The sequence below is a fragment of the Melozone crissalis genome, unplaced genomic scaffold (assembly GCF_028551555.1).
Source record: "Melozone crissalis strain CALT ecotype California unplaced genomic scaffold, PUWL_Pcris_2 ptg000027l_1, whole genome shotgun sequence".
NCBI classification, from domain to species: Eukaryota; Metazoa; Chordata; class Aves; order Passeriformes; family Passerellidae; genus Melozone; species Melozone crissalis.
The window spans coordinates 678,652-697,167 of NW_026535805.1; the positions used below are offsets into that span (position 1 = coordinate 678,652).

The 18,516-nt window shown below is 42.1% G+C and overlaps 1 protein-coding gene across 3 annotated transcripts; it reads left to right on the forward strand.

The window, feature by feature from the left end:
* The first annotated feature begins 3,413 nt into the window (after window positions 1–3,413).
* TAF1A (TATA-box binding protein associated factor, RNA polymerase I subunit A) lies at window positions 3,414–16,082 on the forward strand. 3 transcript variants are annotated; one of them, XM_054280477.1, is made up of 10 exons: window positions 3,414–3,692; window positions 5,183–5,352; window positions 6,189–6,302; window positions 7,262–7,460; window positions 8,169–8,299; window positions 9,805–9,963; window positions 11,041–11,107; window positions 12,216–12,336; window positions 13,406–13,566; window positions 14,736–16,082. In XM_054280477.1, the coding sequence occupies exons 1-10, from the start codon at window positions 3,551–3,553 to the stop codon at window positions 14,876–14,878; spliced, it is 1,407 nt and encodes a 468-aa protein (XP_054136452.1). In that variant the 5' UTR covers window positions 3,414–3,550; the 3' UTR covers window positions 14,879–16,082. The 3 variants fall into 3 exon arrangements, with proteins under 3 accessions (XP_054136452.1, XP_054136453.1, XP_054136454.1); XM_054280478.1 differs by lacking the exon at window positions 14,736–16,082 and having other exon boundaries at window positions 3,416–3,692; window positions 12,200–12,336; window positions 13,406–13,507; XM_054280479.1 differs by lacking the exon at window positions 5,183–5,352 and having other exon boundaries at window positions 3,617–3,692.
* Window positions 16,083–18,516: the final 2,434 nt, after the last annotated feature.

Here is an 18,516-nt window from a genome sequence, read left to right on the forward strand (position 1 = left end):
TGGGAAGGAGGGAATAGACACGTCAGCAGCGGCAGCGGGAGGGCGATGTGGCAGGGGAGGGACAAGCCCAGCCCCGCCGCCGCCGCGGGAGGAGGAGGGTAGCGCACGGACTCTCCCTCACACCCTGCCGGCGGCAGGATCCCGATCCCGAGGAGGCAGCGCTCCTGACCGCTGCGCCGAGCAGGAGTCTGGCTACCTTTCCCGCTTCTCAGGCCAGAAAATAAGGAAGGTCCTGCCCCTTATTTGTGCGGGTTTCTCTAGATGAGGATCGCAGGAGTAACAAGAACCTATAGAAAGGTTGTAGCTGCCGCCCTGTAAGGACACGACACATCCGAACAAGCACTTGACTGCTCTCCCTCCTGCCCCGCCGAGCGGTTCTTCTCTCTCCTGGGGAGAAGCAGCCGCCACTTTCCCGGTGATCTCCGACAGTTTGAGGTTACACCTGCGGTGCAGCGGACGGAGGAGCTCATTCAGCCGTGATCCCACTGGGGAAAGTGCGGGGTTTCACAGCGAGCAGCCGAAAGCGCAGCATCCCCCGACAGGCCTATCCTTGCCCTTCTGTAGCTGCAGCTTCCACTTAGTGGTACATTTTAAGTGTTGAGTGTTTGCAAGCCGAGATATGTGCTGCTTACAAGTATGCCTGCATTTACCATTGCCTTTTCTTCACATCCATCACCTTAATATTGCCTTACAGATCTAAAATGGCAAAATGACAGCAGAAGTCTCAATGCAGATGAACAAAACTTCTCTCTTTTCCTTTTCAGACCCATGTTATTTGTTCAGCACAGTAGCCTGAGTAGACAAAAAGAATGAAAGATGCAGGTAAGAAAGGACAGGTGACATAAGGAAATCCTCTTGCTGGTGAATCAAATGACTACATTTTTTGTATTTTTTTCTACTTCTCAGAGCAAATTCTGAAGCTGCTCCCAACATGAATAGGCACTCACAGAAGTGATAGTCAAGGTAAAATTTTTTTGTGCTTGTCAAAGCAGCTGAGGGTTTTTTCCAAGAGCTGTAAAGAGCCCTTTTAAATGCTACACCTCAAGACTTAGCAATTACCGTTTCTAATTGCATGTGTTCCTCTTGCATTCTCATGCCTATTGATTTTTGCTCCAGACTCTCATTTCCACAGTTGCATGGCCTTAGATCCAGGCTTAGTTACTGCTGTGTAATCTCTGAAAAATATGTGTTTCATTTTCAGCCCCCACCTAGAGCAATTTAATATTTTAATCACACTATGAAAAAGTGTCAAGGCAGAAACAGGTGTTGGTACCTCTTTGCCCAGCATCCCACAGACACCCTGGCATTTCTTACAGTCCTGTGTATCCCCAGGAACCACATGCTACAGGAATGCAATGATTAATTCACCCAGTGCTCATGTGTGTTCTTCAGGCCTAGAGCAGTATAGCAGCTGTAGCCCTCCTGCAATTTTGTTGACATTTTTGTGTTTCACATTTTAGAGAATGAGGTGATATCTATTTGCCATCACTGATGTTGGCTGATTAAAAGCTCTTAGGAAAGCCTAACTCAGAAAATCTAGAAGTTTGTCACAATTTCCAATATGGAAGCAAATTCAATCAATTCCCATTTTAGGATAATTGTATGAGTGAAAGATAAGCATTCTTTCCTCAACATTAATATTTCCTGTTGTGTAATGCTCACAGTATTAGGTCCAATTTCTTGTGAAGAAAGAGCTGTTTGGTTATTTTCCAACAATATAATTTATCAAGCTTATCTTTATAAAAGACCAAGATAAAAGGTAGTGGTGTCCGTGGTTGTAAAGACAAGGGCAAGAAAGGGAAATGTGAAGAAAAAGAAAATCACATACTTGTATAAGTCGCTGCCTTTATTGTACAATAATGAGCACCCTGAAGTTGATACATATACACAAGTTTACCACTGCAACTGTCAAGTATTTCCTACAATTTCAAATATTTCAGGGTAATAAGGTAGCCACTTATTAACATACCTAGCTTTCCTCAAGGTGTGAAAGAAAATAAAAATATTTCAGTTGGTTCAATTAAGATATTTCAGGCAAAATTTTCTTTCAGTTTTCAACCCCAATCTTGGAAATATGTATTCAGCTATGAGTGTAGTCCCACTGTACATGAGGTATCTAACATTAGCCTACTCTTAAAAAGCAGTTCTCCTATCTCTTCTGTGCTAAAATATCTACTGAAGTGGCTGATACCCATTGACAAGGTCAGTTGGATAAGTTTACCTAAGGATCATGAAACACTCTCTTATGTATGACAGAGAAAAATAAAAATAACAAGCCAAAAGTAAATGTTCTTGCGTGCAAACATGAGAACTTTTACCAAAAAATGAGAGCTAAGTTGGATTCTGAAATTTGAGTACTGAGCTAACAGAAGATCAGGAGTGTTGTAGGAAGTGACATCAAACTTGGGGAACACCAGTGATCAGAGAGGCACTCACACAAGGTACAAATTATAAAGGACAGTCAAAGAAAACAGCACTGATAAAGATGTGGTGTTATATAACATTTTATTTTCATCAATCAAGTAAGTTAATTATCCATTAATAAAAATACTTATGAACTGAAATACTGGCCTTTATTGGAAGAACACAGGATTAAAAATTAAAAAAAAAGCAAAGGGAGACTTCTGTTTTCCCCACATTGATTTATTAAATACTATATTAAGATATGATATTGAGGTTTAAGTGTTTAAATGCTGTACCCAACTGTTCTGCCTTGCACTATTCCCAACACTGCTTATTGATCACAGCTGAACCAAGACACTGCATCACAGGAACCTTTAATCTGAGCCAGTTTATTATTTACTCACTCTCCCATGCCAGGACAGTTCTGAAAAAAAACCCTGTGAGATCTTATGCGGTAAACTGGACTTTATGCACATCAAAACAGTCCAGGACAAACTCAGTTCCAAAGTGGTTTAAAGAAACAAGTTCCAGCACAGATTTGTATAAACCAGATACTGTGGCTAAGGCAGACAAATTCCCAAAATCCAGCGGGAGCGCAGGCAACATCACTGCTCTACAATGCACAGGATTTTGATTCAAAATTTCTTCCTTCTGTAGAACGTTATGGGTTACAAAGGAACAGGAGGAGCTCGCTAATTTATCTTTGGACTAAGCAGCGCATTAGCCGCGGTTCTAGTCATGCTCTGATTAAGGAATAAACACCTCTCTGCTACACCCCTGCACACACCCAGCTATCCCCCGTGCTCCACTTCATCCCTCCCGCTTTACCCTTGGCCCGCATCCCTCATTTCCCCACCCGCAGGGGAAGCACGGAAATGCCGCGGGGGGCACCGCTCCCCTCACGGCGGCCGCGCCACCCGCCCCCCTCGACGCGCACGCGCAGGGGCCGCTCCCGCCCCGCGCTTCCCGGGACGCGGCGCCTGCCGGGATCTGCCGCCCCTGCTGCATGCGGGGAGGCGCCGGCCTTGAGGGGGCGGCCCGGCCGCTGCCCGCCCGGCTCCGACTGAGCCCCCGCTTTCGGCTCGGCCGGCGGCTCCCGCACCTTTGAGCTGCAAGGTGAGGTCGGAGCCCGGCTGTCCGCGGCGCCATGGACAGCTTCCTGGAGGATTATGAGGAGGCGCCGGCGGTGGTAGTGGGGGGGAAGAGAAGGAGAAGGAGGAGGAGGAGCCCCGCCACTCAGGCGGCCTTGCAGCCGCTCCTGCACCTGCCTTTCCTGCCGCCGCAGCCGGGTAAGGGAGGAGCGTTTGTGCGTTCTCTTTGTGAACTCCTTCGTGCTGCCCTGGGAATGCTGGCAGAGTTTCAGCTTCTATCCGCCAAATCGTCTGCTAGCGCCGGGAAAGAGGTTTAAAATAACCGTAGTTATTTTGTGAGCCGGCGGTGTGCCCTTGCGGGCAGCAAGGCCCATGGTATCATCGGGATGAGCAGTGCCAGCAGGTCGAGGGAGGTGATCGTGCCCCTCTACTTAGCCCTGGTGAGGCACATCTGGAGTGTTGTGCCCATTTCTGGGCTCCTCAATGCAGGAGAAACATGGGGCTCCTGGAGAGAGTCCAGCGGAGGGCACCAAGGATGATTCGGGGTCTGGAGCACCTCTTAGGAGAGACTGAGGGAGTTGGGCCTCTTTAGTGTGAAGATCGAGAGGGGATTTCATTAATGCATGTAAATATTTCAAAGAGAAGTGCTAAGGGGATGATGCCAGACTTTTCAGTGGTGCCCAGCAGCAGGACATGGTGTAGTGGCCATAAACTAAAGCACAAGAAGTTTCACCTCAGCATGAAGGAGATCTTTACATTGAGGGGGGCAGAGCACTGGAACAGCTGCCCATGGAGTTTGTGGAGTCTCCCTCTCTGGAGACTTTTTCACATCCCACTTGGACTCCTTCCCGTGTCACCTGCTCCAGGTGACTCTGCCTTGGCAGCTGGTTGGACTGGATAATCTCCAGAGGTGCCTTCTAACTCTGATGGTTCTGTGATTACCTGACTTAGCCATTGTTTGATGGCTAAGTCCTCTGCCTACAGCATCCAGATAGGAGATGTCTTGGTGAGCTCTTCATGTGCCTTGCAGGTGGCTTTTTCTGTATGAGAATTGTAGGGTCATACAGCTGTGAGCTTTAAACACACTTCATAGGAATAAAGTTTCAGTTTCATGCTGGTTTCAGAATAAATTGAACTACTATTGATGTAAAAAGATCAAGAGGCCTCTTTGCAGCCTTGTACTCAAATGAGAATAGTTCTCTATGTTTATCTTTGTGGGAATTGTTTAGCCTTTGGTACTGGAACAGTCTGTTTGTTTGTGTGCATGCAAATATGGCAGCACTGTGGCATTGCAAACTTGGGTGATGACTAGTAAGTGAAGAGAGTAGTCCCCAAAATAGGACAAAATGTACTGTGAAGTTATCAAAGAACCATGGCTCCCTGATTCTAGTAGGGCAGTAGTGTAACATAATTGGCTATTCACTGTTTCAAATGAATGGAAATTTCAAGCACAGCTATGTGCTGCTTATGGAAAATGTCATTCCATATCACATTTCCAGCTTGTCCCATAGTCTTGCTTCCCTGTTTATCTTCCAAACCACAGAGCTTAATATGACTTTCTGTAGTGTCCGTACAAGAAAGATGCTGAAAGGGAGAGGATGTGGCTATCTGAATAAGGGCTGTGACTGGTGTGGGCTCAGTTGATTATTTTTTGTTTATTTGGTTGGGTTTTTTTGTTGTTTACGTAGTATCTTCCAATGAACACAAGTTAAACTTCAAGAAGAGCAAGGAAGCATGTTTAAGTTACATTCAGGATGCCTTGCTCCAAAAGCAGTGGAAAAGGGCTGCTGAGTTCCTGACCTGCTATGTTGAGTCACTAGAGAAGGACTATTCCAGAGAACACATAGGTCCATCAGAGGTAAGCCCATGTTCCTTATCCAAGTTCTTTTGCAGTTGAAAAAATACTTGCAAAGCAGCATCCATATACTTCAGGACCAACATCTGTCTTAATTAGCTAATCACAGGCTTGATTTTTTTTTTTAATAGATCCTTGTCACAACAGAAGAAGACTTGGCTTGGTATAAGTTCACTCTATCAGCAGTGTATCTATGAAAAATCGAAGTAGTCCTCTGAAATGGGAAAGCAATAAGTGTGTTTGGTTCTGGCATGTCGTCAGTCAGAATCTGTTTGCAAACTGGCATCTTATTTAGGTTGTTACCAGCTTTTCCAGTAGCTGCAAAACTCCTTGCAGGTGTTTAGATGGAAGCAGGTGGAAGGAAAAGGATCAGAGTTTTAAATAAATGGAATACTTGAGTATGGCTAGCTTGCAGACTTTGGAAACAAGTGCATGCAGTTGGGGAGCTACATCAAATTGGAAATAATCTTTGCTACTAAGTTCAACGAGTTTTGTATACCTGGTGTCTTAGTGGGGTCATGTCTAAAAAGAACACAGAAAATTTGCAGATTTTCAGTGAGGAGAGGAGGAACCCTCTGGCATACAGTTTTCATAAACTCTTTTTGAGTGCTGCATTTATATTGAGCAATTCTGAACCACTGAATGACTCTAAAAGTCCTACTGGATGAGTAGGTAGGTTACTATAGGAGTAGATAATGCTTTGTAGTATTTTTTATTTGCAGCTCAAATGTACATTTTTCATGTCCTACAGTAACTATCAGTTTAGTAAGACTGTATGTGATGTCTGTTGCCATTTTTGTACTAAGGTTGGTTTTGATTTTCTTTCTCCCTGATAATAGATGATTTGGAGAATAGGAACTGAAATTTTGTGGCATCATTCCCAAAGCAGGATGAAAGAGTTCAACTGTTTCATGGAACAGATGAAAACTTTAGGAGTAAAAAGGTACTTGAAGGTGAGTGTACTTAAAGCAGCCCTGATGATTTTTCACAGTACTTGAATATTAATTTCCAAATCTCTTTTGAAATATACTACTGACATTTAGTGTCAATAAAACTCAAACCCAACATTTGAATTACCAATTGCATGATATTTGGAGGTAATTTTAGACCTAACCTTATCTCATTTGGTCTGTATGTTTGATCACAGATGTATGTTCTCAGTCCTTAGAAGTGCTTAAAAATCCTTTAATCTTTTAATTTGAACCAGTCAAATTCATTTTCATGCATGTCCCAATGACATGTAAATACAGGTAATTGCCTGCCAAGTTTTATTTTCAGTCTTTAATTTGACCGCAGTGCTGCTGACTAAACATTTGTACTTAAATTTTGCCTCATTACCCTCTCACTTTTTGAGTAGCTAATCTGATTATAAAACTGTATGTTGTGCACACCTGTGTCACACAGCTGTGGGGGGGGGGGGGGTTTAATTTTTTTTTTCCCTCTGGTGGCTCATTCAAACCTATATTGTTGTTGTTGGTTTCCTTGGCTGTTGCACACTTGGAATGGTGCTTCTTTTATTCTCTTTTTAAAGGTCTTCAAAAGAAGTTCCATACAAGGGTTTTCTGGAGCTAACTGTAGGTTTAGGCTTTTATCTTATGATGCCCAATCAACATGGTAGGGCGGAAGGACATTCCTCTTTCAGGTGCTCTGAATAATAAGCAAATGCAGCCCAGCTGGGTTTCCTCAGGTAATTTTTAGATCTTCTAAAATAGGTACAGCACATGTTAAAGACAAGCAGGTTTTTGAGACAACACAAATAATTTAAATTCTTCATTACGTGTCTTGGCAATATTTTTTATGCATGTCAGCAAGTCTCCTCTTTCTCTGCACATGTGTGTAGAACTTTGCTGTATTGCTTAGAATCTCTACATTTGAGTGTGGAATGCTGTATTTTGGACTGTTTGGGTTGTAGGTCTGCTTGGAGCATGTCTTTCATCTCCTCTGTAATGGGCAAATAGATGAAGCCTACCAGAACCTGTCCCTGGCAGAAAGCTGGAGGTTTGGAGAGCAAACAGCCATTCAGGATAAGGAAATTAAGCTGATTCAGGCTTACAGGGGACTCTTGGACTACTGTAGCTGGTCTAAGCAGAAGAAAATCCTGTTAGAACATGGTAAGTGCTTTTTGGATTGAGCTGTAGCTTCAGCTTGCTCATGCAGATGCCATGGTTTGCAATGACACCTTTTCCTTTACCAGACTTCAGTGTGTGATGGTGTGGCTGGTACAGAATTCTCTATCAGCAGTGATGGTAGTGCCAAAATAGCACTTTCTGAAGTGCCCTGAATTGCTGTTCTGAAACTCTCTCCCCATGTCCAGCCAGCATCACCTAAAATAATGATCAAAGGAATGCATTCCCTTGATGCAGTGGTTTAATAAGTGTGCAAGTGCATGATTGCTGCTGGAATATTGAGTGATAGCAAAACCCTCAACACTTGTGTTTGAATTTCAGTTTCCTTAAAGATGTGGAAGTTGCTACATGTGTCACATCTGGTTCTATATATACCTACTGGCAGTGTTTTATCACTTGCACTAGATCTTTGTTTCTCTGAAAACCAGATGTTGAATTTGGCTTATCGACCGTGTGCTGGTAGCATCTTCTCTTGGCGTCCTACTCATTGTGCTCCATAAGTTGAAATTGATTATAAATTTGAATGAGGAACAGTGAAAATGTCTTGTTTCAGTACTGAGGAGTCTTTTCTTAAAAGCTTTCTGGCTGAAGTTCTTGCTTAGCAAAATGTGATCACCCCTAAGGTGCAGCACTTCAAGATCCCTGTGCTTGGCAGTGTTAATAACTTTGTGACCTTCTTTTGTGTTTTGGTAGGTGAGGATGGATTTGCAGACTTGGCTGTTGAGCAGGAAATGCACAGTTACTTCCGGAAGGCAGCAGTGAACTTGAAGGAGATTATTAAAATTCCTGGAGTCTGGGATGTCTTTGTGAAATGCTATGTGGATGTAAGGGCATGTTGTACAGATGGCTTTCATTTGTGTTTCCCTGTCTAATTTTCATTAAGATGCCCATATGCAGATTATTTTCTGTGTGTGTGAGTGAAAACAAAGTATTTCAAATGCGACACATTTGTATGTGCACATCACAGGCTTTGATGTAGAGCACAGTGTACTCCTGGTAGAGCTGCAGAGACTGAGCACAGTACAAAAAGAACTTTTATCTGTTCATTGTCGAGAAAAAGAAGTAGACAGACAGCTTACATGTTTTGTTTTTGTGGGGCTGCAAAAATTGGAGCATAGCTGCTTTAGTTCAAATTCCTGAAAACACTGATTTTTGGCAGGGCAGTGTTTTCTCTGGATAGATGAAATGTTAGAGATGCCAAATATGCATCCTCTCTGTTCTGGTTTGGGTTTTTAAATACCTGTTTAGGATTTGTAACCAAGAATTAGTAATTTTTAAGAGATCTTTTACTTTTTGTGAACACTGATAAGATCTGACTTCTCTAAGCATGTGTCTTGGTTTGGAAAGACAAGAGTCTGCTAAGGAAGGCAAGAGCCTCCTCTGAAATGGAAAGTGTAAACTCCTTCTCTCTGAATTGTTATAAATTCAAAATTAAAGGGGGTTCTCAGGCAAAGATATGGGAGCAGGAATAACAGTTCTTTATTAGGGAAGATAATAAAAATAAAATAAACAATGTGGTAAATCAAAATAACACTGACAGAGTGAGAATAAACCTGACACCCTGTGGGTCAGGGTGTTGGCAGCAGTCCAGTTGGAATTGTGGCTGGAGTCCTGGAGTAGCAGATATGGTTCTGTTGGAGCAGTGATTCTGTAGCAGGTGTAGTCTTCTTCTGAAGATTGGAAGTGGAAGAGGCAGCTGTTCCTCTGGTAATCCAGTGGAAAGGCTGTTCTGCTGTCCCAGAATCTCAGATTATATCCAGTTAGGAATGCTTGGCTCCACCCTCTGGGCGGAGCACCTCACAATGGGATTGTGTGATTTTATCAGTCATGTGGTGTCAGTCAATGGCCCATTAACAGATGATATCTCTCTGGAGGGAGAATGGGTTGTGGAAGGGATAAGGAAAACTGCCTAATTAACAGAAGATAACTGCCAACACATGGCAAATAGAATACACATTGATTGGCAATCTAGGACGTTTTAAGAATTTTCCTTGGTGCTGGCATCTGCCAAGTTCTGTCTCTAGAGATATAGCAGGTGCCTTCAGCATCTCTTTCCAGTGAGCAAGGGATGATAATCCTTTGACAATTAAGTAGGTGTTAAGGCATTTTCTCCCAGAGTAGCTTCTATGTGTGAATTCTTGTCTCTCTGTCCCGAGAGTAGCCAGTAAAATTAAGATGGGCAGGTATGTAATTATCTAATATGCATTATCTAATACACTGCACTCTTATATATAGACTGTGCTACTGGATGGCTCTGTGGCAGTTTATAATTAATTGTAAGAGTTTGGTTCCCTGTATCTGCCAAACTAATGACAGACTTAACTTCCAGTTGCTGGAGTTCTATGGAGAGCACAATGAGGCCCGCCAAGTGTTAAATGAATATGCCTACAACTCAAAGTTCCCTGCTAACCCCAATGCCCATGTCTACCTCTATCAGTTTCTCAAGAGGCAGGGTGAATCAAAGAAATCCCTGATATCTGCACTGAAGGTAGGTATCCCGTAGGAGATACAGTCTGTGTCAGTCATGGGGTGGTGTGACAGCTTGCTTGAGCTCTGTAACATTATTTATCCTATTGTATTCTTTGTGGGAAGTAGAGGGTTAGAGGGAAGTTAGTGGGAGGGAGCAGAATCCTTAACTGTCCTTGAATTCCAGTTCTTGTTTTGCCTTTGACTGGTACATCATATCACTTAAAGGCAGTAAGCAAGCTCAGAGAACATGTTCACAGGGTTCAGCAGTCTGTATCAGCAGACTTGTGCATAGCATGCATTGATTTCTCTTACAGTTTGATCTTGACAATTTGTACAAATCATTAAATGCCTTCTCTTTCACCTATTGATCCTATCTAGCAATTAGTTTCTTTGCTTGTTTTCAATGAGCTGTGCATTAAAGCTAAAAGTTAATGTCTGCTGGTTGTTGGCAGACAAGACCTTGTTGGGTTAAGCTTTTAAATGCCTGCTTTCCTTGCCCTCGGTACTCCTTGCAAACCATGCTTTGCCACTTGATGGCACTAATGTGCTCTTGTTAGTGCAAGTGTTGTTTAAAAACAGGTTTGTAAGGCTGTTTTGTTTGTTTTAGACTTTGAAACTGTAGCAGATTTGCATGAAATTCTCCTCTGCATTTTAACAGTGGCTTTAGGCATGAGTCTCTTAGAAAACAGAGAAATCATTGAAATTGTTTGGTAAGTCCAGAAACTGATCGAATGCACAGGGCAGTGTACAGGGAAGCTAGAACTGTCCTAGGGAGAAAATTACATTTTGCCTTCAAAAAAGGGGACACAATATGGATTTGGGCTGCTCCTTCAGAACGTTGTATTTGCCACAAGCAGTGTTTGTCAGCAGCCATGAAGGTATTTCATCTGTGGTGTCACAGAGCAGTGCCACAAATGTGCAAGAAGGACCTAGAGATCCATTCTTTATATCAAAGCACCAAAGTACCAGAATTGCTTAATTTTCTGAACTAAAAGCACCCAAATCTCTGAAGCCTGTGCTTTTCTTGGTCAGGTAAAAGTCTTCAAAAGTTTTCACATTAAAATAAGCTACCTGGGTTTTGTCTTTTATTTTTCAGATCTTGCATGATATTGTTCCTTCTCATGAACTAATGATAGATTTTAATACCATGCTTCAAAAATCAAGTAAGTCTTTACCTTTGTTCATTTCATTTATGGTAATTTCTGAAAACTATTCTGGATTATCCTACAGCCTTCTTTCTGCTTTTGAAATTAGTTTTGTTTCTTAAGAAATAGTCCCAAAAAACCAACTCAAATGCCATCTTTTTAGTCACCATAATCTCTTAAGATGGATGTATGAGCAGTCATTTACAAACTTGTGTAAACAAATGCCTTTTTTTTTATTTTAAAGGCTGAGTAAAGCAAGCAGTTTTAAGGCACAGGGAGAACCTCAAAAACAACTTAATTTTTTTTTTAGGTACCCTACTCCAAATTCCAAGGTCTTAATTCCATTTTTGAAATCTCTATTTTATTTATTCTTTTCTTTCTTGGAATGTATCTATTCTTTAGTTCATTGTTAATGATCAAACAACAAAATTTTCCATCTCTTTAAGGAAGCATTATCTTCAGGCTGGTAGAAGAGTCTTCTAATCTGAAGACTATTTTTTTTTCCATGCTGATCAATTGTATTCCAAGCTGTCTGTCTTCTTGTGTCTTGGTATGTCTCAGCAGGTCAACAGATTGGTGAAATGTACATGAATAAAGATTGTTCACTCTTCTGATATCATGAGGGTTAATGGCTTCAAACTGACAGGGGGAGGTTTAGAAGAGATTTTGGGAATAAATTCTTGATTGTCAGGGTGGTGAGGTTGCCCAGGGAAGCTGTGGATGCCCCATCCCTGGAAGTGTTCAAGGCCAGGATGGCTGGGGCTCTGAGCAACCTGCTCTTGTGGAAAGTGTCCCTGCCCATGGCAGGGGGTTGTAACTTGATGATTTTTAAGGTTTTCTCCAACTCAAACTGTGATTCTTCTTTGGGAGTGGGAAAAGGAGACCTTTTATCTGAAACCTCCCTTTTTCACTTCATGTGTGACACATTTGCCAACTTTTCATAACTAATGAGAACAACCTGGAGTTTTTAGAGAAATTTATACCAATAAACATAACTTATGTTTAAAGTAGCGACCGGGGGGGGGGGGGTGGGGGGGGAAGAGTGGAGAATTGTATTTCACTTATGCCTTACTGAGGAGTTCATCCTGATCTGTGTAATTCATTAATCAGCCTCATCTTTTTCCAGAGAAAAGAAAAAAGCGTCAACTGGGCCTAGAAGTTATTTTTGCAGTCTTGGATTATGCTGGCTGGAAAGAAAATGCAAAAGCATGGAGCTGTTTGGCAAGACAGGTGAAACAAATTGTAATGTAAGTAGCTCTGATGCAATGTGTTGAAACAAATGTGTCAAGTCTCCACCTTTGGGCAGTGAACACAGTGACCCTCTGTGCTCTAACTTTGCCTTTATTTTTGCCTTTCATACACAACTTCAGAGTATCTTGGAATATACTGGGCAGTTTGATCACTGTATGGCAATGTCACTTCCCTGTTGTAGATAGTTTTATAGAATCCTAGAATGGTTTGAGTAGGAAGGGATCTGAAAGATCACCTTGTTCCAGTCCCCCTGCCATGGGCAGGGACAGCTCCCACTAAAACAGTGTAGTGGGCTGATCATGGCTGGATGCCAGGCACCCACCAAAGCTGCTCTATCCTTCCACTCTGCAACTGAATGGGGAGAGAAAACATAAGTATTCATGGGTTGAGAGAAGGACAGGGAGAGACCACTCACCAAATACTATATTGGGCAAGAAAGACCCAGGGCCTCACCATCAGAGTGAAAAACTTCTTCCTAATATTTAATCTAAACCTCTCCTTTTCCAGTTTAAAGCTGTTCCTCCTTGTCCTGTCTCTACCTTCCCTTGCAAGAACTCCCTCTTTGTGTTTCTTGCAGGTTCCCTTGTGAGGCTGGAAGGAGCTTGTCTTGCTGAAATGCTTGGTTTAAGGGCATTATTGCCTAACAGTAATAACTGTTGGGGATGAGTTGGTCTTTGAGTATGCCTGGAGTAACACAAACCTTTCCTAAGGACAAAGCAACCTCTTCATACTACTCGTTTGTTGACCAGCCTGGAGAAACTTCCATATTGACAAACTGGCAAACAAGTGAAAGTCTTGCTTAATTTCAAACCATAATCTGTGCTATTGCCAAGGCTTAATAAAACTTCTAGAGTTCACTTCCAGCCTCACAAGTGTTGCCAGGGATTAAAAAAGAATTGTTAGTTTTATATAAAAATGCTTGTGTTAGTGTTTTGGTATAAAGTCAATGTGTCTATGTTGGCAATTTATGAGATTTGTAGCAAGCTGATTATAACATTCACTGTCTCCTAATAATCTTTCCATTACATTTTAACCTCTTCTGTAATTTGTTTAACCTTTTTCCAGCTCCGAGAAGCATCTTGACTGGATCAAGCAAGAGTGGAACTCCAGGAAGGACTGGTGGCCAGACTTCCATTTTAGCCGTTACTTGGCAAAAAGGAATTGGCAGGAAAATAAAAGCCTTTCACGTGAAAAAGCTCTGGTGGCTGGAATCCTACTGGGAAAGGGTATAATTTATTATTTTTTTTTCACTTCATAGAACAGATATAATGTCTACTTCTAGCCCTAGTGATATGGGATGCAGCTGATCTGCTGCCTGGAAGAAATACAGTTTCTTTCTTTTAAAAAAGATTCTTGTCTTTGAAGCTGAACATGAAAGGTATTCAAGTTAGTTTGATATTTAACAATGAGGCAGCTGGTCTTATTGTGGCTTAGAATTCAGTTTTATCTAGCTTTGTTGAGCAGCCACAATACTATTTGTCTTGTTTGACCTTCAAACCATAACTCCAAAAATGTACAACACCCTCCTTGGGAATATTGTGAGGACTGCAGGCAGTTTGCTTCCTAGATGCCAGCCTGGGCAGTGTCTCAGCAATACTGGGTGTCAGGCTGGTCATTAAGGACCGTGGGTATGTTGTAATGCAGGAAAGAGGAGGGAGAGTCTGAATGGAGAGCATCATCAGTTTGGTAAGAAAGTGAGTATCATTACCTCTTTAGTAGCATTATTTGAAATGCTGCCAAAACAAGGGGAGAATCAGGCCAAGAATCAGCTGCTAAATTGAGAATGGGAATATGGTGTGGAGACAATGGCTTGTAGACTGGTTTGAACTTCTGGTGGGTGGGCAACATGTTCATTGTCAACTTTTCTATAACTTGTGCACTTCATAGAACAACTTCTCATAGAACAAACAGAGCTTCATGTTGGAAGCTCTTTGGATATTTTTTGTTTTGCTTTCAGTAGGATCAGATATCTCCCTTTTATTTCCAGATGGCAAATAAAAGCATTCTAGTTCAGATTTTCTTGAATGAAGTTTCAGTACTTACTGACTTAATGTGAGCTTCTGTTTTCATTATCTAGCATAATAAATTAATGTATGATATCAGTGCTGCTTTACACTCTTGAAATTTTACTTTCTGATCTAATTTGCAGAGCAAAAATGAAAGAGAAAACAGTATTGTGCAAGATAACAGGCATTTAAATACATGTAGAATGTTTGCTGGGCTAAATGAGGATAGATTATTAAATACTGCAGTTACGTCTGTAATGAGCATGTCTTGGATTTTAATACCTTTAATTATTGAAAAGTTTCTTAGCTGTTTGCATATTATTTAACAATGAAAGCATTTTGTATTTGCTTGTATCATGGTGTAACTTAGTGTTTTTTTTCATCCTTAGATTGCAAATACTTCAAATATGTATCACACCAAGGCTGCAAAGCTCGGCTGAAAAGGTTTCGGATGCTGAAGAAGTTTGTGACTAGGCACAATCCTGTCTACCTGAGAATATCTGGTCCTCCAGATTGCTCTGTTCAGCCTTGATGAGAACGTTTCCCTAAGGTTCTTTGTACTTTTTCCTCTCTGTAAAACTGACTTTTGTGTTGGTGGTACTCCAAAACCTTTAGGCAGACCCTATTGACTCAGTACTAGACTTTTTTAAAATATATTTATGTAAAACCACTTTGGTTGGTATTTATTTTATAATAAAATGAATTTAAATCAAGTGATAATGTCTGAGGAAAGAATTACAGAAAGAATTTCTGTAATGTTACTCTAATATTTGTGTGAAATGCTAACAGTGTTGATTTCAAATACATCTTAAAAGAGCAGAGGCACAGAAATACTGAGAAATTCTCTACCTCCTGGAAGAGACTTTTTTTTGCAGTCATGCCCATGAGTTGAAATACGCAGTGTTGCTGTGTTTGGAAAGCAAATGTTCATGTGTTATCACAAACCAGAATTCCAGTTTCCTTGAAAACAACAACAAAATGGTTTCCAAATACTACTTCTGTTTTAATGCTGTATCTGTAGAATTCTGGAGGGTGAAGTGCTTGAACTCCCTCTGGGATTTTGGTCTGGGTTCAGATGGGTCTTGTGAGAAGTGCCTTAAGACAATGTATCTTAAACATGAAGTGAAATACTTGCTGTAAGTGTGTTTTGTTAAAGGCAATTACTCATCGTTCCCGACCCTAGTGCTCATTTACTTCTGACTTGCTAAGAATGCTGCTTCCTCACTGTGTAATAGTCAGGGTCTGTAAGGTTGCACATGGGGGGTGAGGGGCAAGGAGACAGAGACACCACTCACCCCCGAAGTTCAACGTTCATGTGGCACAGAGGAAGTTTATTTTCCCAGGCTACCCTCGATAAAGACTTTTAAAAGGCCTGGTCTGGATATTCTCATTGGCCTAAACTCCATGCCCCCTCAGGATCTGGCCAGTGAAATGCTTGCAGCTTCATAAGAGATCTGATTGGGAGAAGCCCCTGTCAGTTAATCCTGGGACTTGGTAGCAAGCTCATATGTGCCATCCGGTAACATATCACCCTTCTTTGTTTAATAAATTTTGTAATTTGTTTTCCGTTACTCATCTGTAAAGGCCTTTTACAAACAAAACAGCAACAGCATGGCCAAATTTGCATGGAAGCTGCAGCATTTCTGTTCAGAATGTGTTGGGGGAGAACTCAGGCCACAGGCACAATGCTTATGTGTTACAACTTATAAAAACAAAAACCCATTCAACCTTTAACCCATTTAACCCTTATAGAAAAGGCCAGCTGTTAAACCTGCCAACACCCAGAAAACAATCCGTAAACAGAAAAACAGTTGTAAACAGGAAAATACTTAGTAAACAATCCAAGTCCTTGTATTGACTATCTATGTGGTAGGTAGTCATTTGTAATTCATGGTTCTGTTGAAGAGACTTCAGAATGCTGTCCAGTGTCCTTTACCTTGGATTTCTTAGGAATATTGTACTGTTACATGACTTATAAAACATAAGCACATAACATGACCCAAAACTCAAAAAGGGGAGGTGTACCTTTCCCCCAACCTTTTTTCCACTTTTTTCTTTGTATAATAAGTAGAAATAGAAATAAAGCATGCATTTCTTAACAGCATATATAAGGTAGGGGGGTTGCTGAAAGGTCAATTTCTCATTATGAGCAAACTTCTGGAGGGCTATTCTGGACAAAACCTCTATGCCTCTCTCAAAAGAAAAAGAGTTAGCCTTTTTGCACAGAATCTTGATCTACTTTTTCATAGATTGATCAGGCCAATGACTTGGTTGGGAGAGATTCCCTGCATAAAAACAAATTTGTATTAATATCCAGTGCAAAACAAAACAAAACAAATTTAACATGAATTACAGTGTAAGCAATACTCTCTTCTTGCCTTGTTGGAATTTTTATTAGTGATTTAATCATTAACTTTGAATTTTTTAGAATGATGGCAAGTGGCTAAATTTCAGTTAGAACTTTGCAACTGAAATTTGCCTAGGATAAATTAATTTTTCTATGGGGATCTCAGTGGACAGTCCCTGGGTCTCAGCCATCCTTCTTGAAATACTGTGACAATAATTAGTAGGAGTATTAAAAAATAATAATACACACAGTAATGCTTCCCAGATATACAGCTTAATAGAGGCAGAAATATAACACCTTACTGATCATGGGCTTGTTAATTTTGGTTCTAACAAATGCAAACACCCATAATTAATATTGTACCATGAGTTCTAATGTATATTTTACAAACAGTTGTACCATATAATAACTTTTGTATGACAACCTTTCAGTGTCTTTATTAGAGTTTTTGTTTCATGAAAACCTCGATTTATCAGGAGGTAATGTGGTTGTAATGCTTGTAAGGAAGGAAACTTGGTGACTGCCTCTTCACCATCCATTTGCTAGCAGCTGCTGGCTTCTCGCTTGTCTGGGTGACAGTGTGTCTTGACCTCAGCTGCTGTGAGACCTGCAACCCGTGTGTTCGACTCCACTCCCGCCTGTCTCCCTGCACTGCCTTTTTCCGAGCGGCACCTTTGTAAAGGCTTCTCCCACGCTTTGCTTCTGAGTTCTGCAGTCTTCTTCGGAGGCAGGCTCGGTGGGGGCGCTGCTCCCTCCCGAGGTGTGGCTGTGTTCCACGGAGGCTGGAGCAGGGGCAGATCCATTCCCTCAGGAGGCGCGGCCAGGCTCCACCACCTGGCTGTGTTCCACAGCTGTGTCAGGGGCGGGGCCCTGTGTCAGGGCGCTGCCTGGCTGGCCCCGGTGACCGCCTGGCGCGGAGTGATGGCCGCGGGGCTGCTCCCGCTCCCGGCAGGGCCTGGAGCGGCCGCATAGCACGGCAGCCCTGGGCGGGGGCAGAAATACCCACCATGTGGTCTGTTTTCCCAGAGCAGGGCGGCGTGGTAGCCCGAGGTGACTGCATAACGATTACTGCAGTCTGGGGAGGGCTCACGGCATACCGGAGAAGCCGGGGCTGTGGTGGCTGCCATCTCTCTACGTGGCTGGATTTCCCAATCCATCCTGCCGGCTCCCTGGATAATGCCGGCATCTGCCGAGGTTCCCCCACTCCCCATGGAAATAATCCCTCTTTTTTGAAAGAAGAAAATCAGTGCCTTCATCATGGAGTTTTCTGGTCCTCATATCCATGGTCTCAATTGTGATTTTAGTCCACAAAAAAGGTTTTTAAACCCTCGAAGCACTTTCTGCTAACTGCTGAGGGGTTTTTTTACCACTATCTGACCAGTGAGTCCCGGTTTTTCATTCAAAGTCTGGTTTTTACAGCGTTCCAGCTTTTATGCCGTCCCCAGCTCTCAGACTGTATTACTCCAGGCTTTTATGCCTAATAATTCTGGTTATTATGCCTGATAATCTGGCTCTGAAGACTGTACCAGCTTTTTGCTCTCTGTCTCCTTTGCACTGTGCCAGGCTATGGCTGAGTTCCGATTACTTCAAAGGTCACCACTGTTATAAACAAAAATCTGCCAATTTTTTTTTTTTTTTTTTTTTTTTGTGTGAAAAAAGGATCACAAAGACTAGCCAGGTTTTTGTTATGATAATTACCACTCGTTGTCGTTCATAGTTGTTTTTGTATCAGTAAAAGCCCTGGCTGGGGCTGAGTTAATGGCTCTTCTCCCGAGAAGGGCGGGGACCTCCCCAAGCGGGGAAGAGAAGGGACTGAGACGTGG

Excerpts from the sequence above, each read along its gene's own strand:
- TAF1A (XM_054280477.1), top strand. The coding sequence starts at position 3,551 with ATGGACAGCTTCCTGGAGGATTATGAGGAGGCGCCGGCGGTGGTAGTG. Across the intron at positions 7,461-8,168 it reads GAAAATCCTGTTAGAACATG|GTGAGGATGGATTTGCAGAC; the intron begins GTAAGTGCTTTT and ends GTGTTTTGGTAG. Across the intron at positions 9,964-11,040 it reads CCCTGATATCTGCACTGAAG|ATCTTGCATGATATTGTTCC; the intron begins GTAGGTATCCCG and ends TTTATTTTTCAG.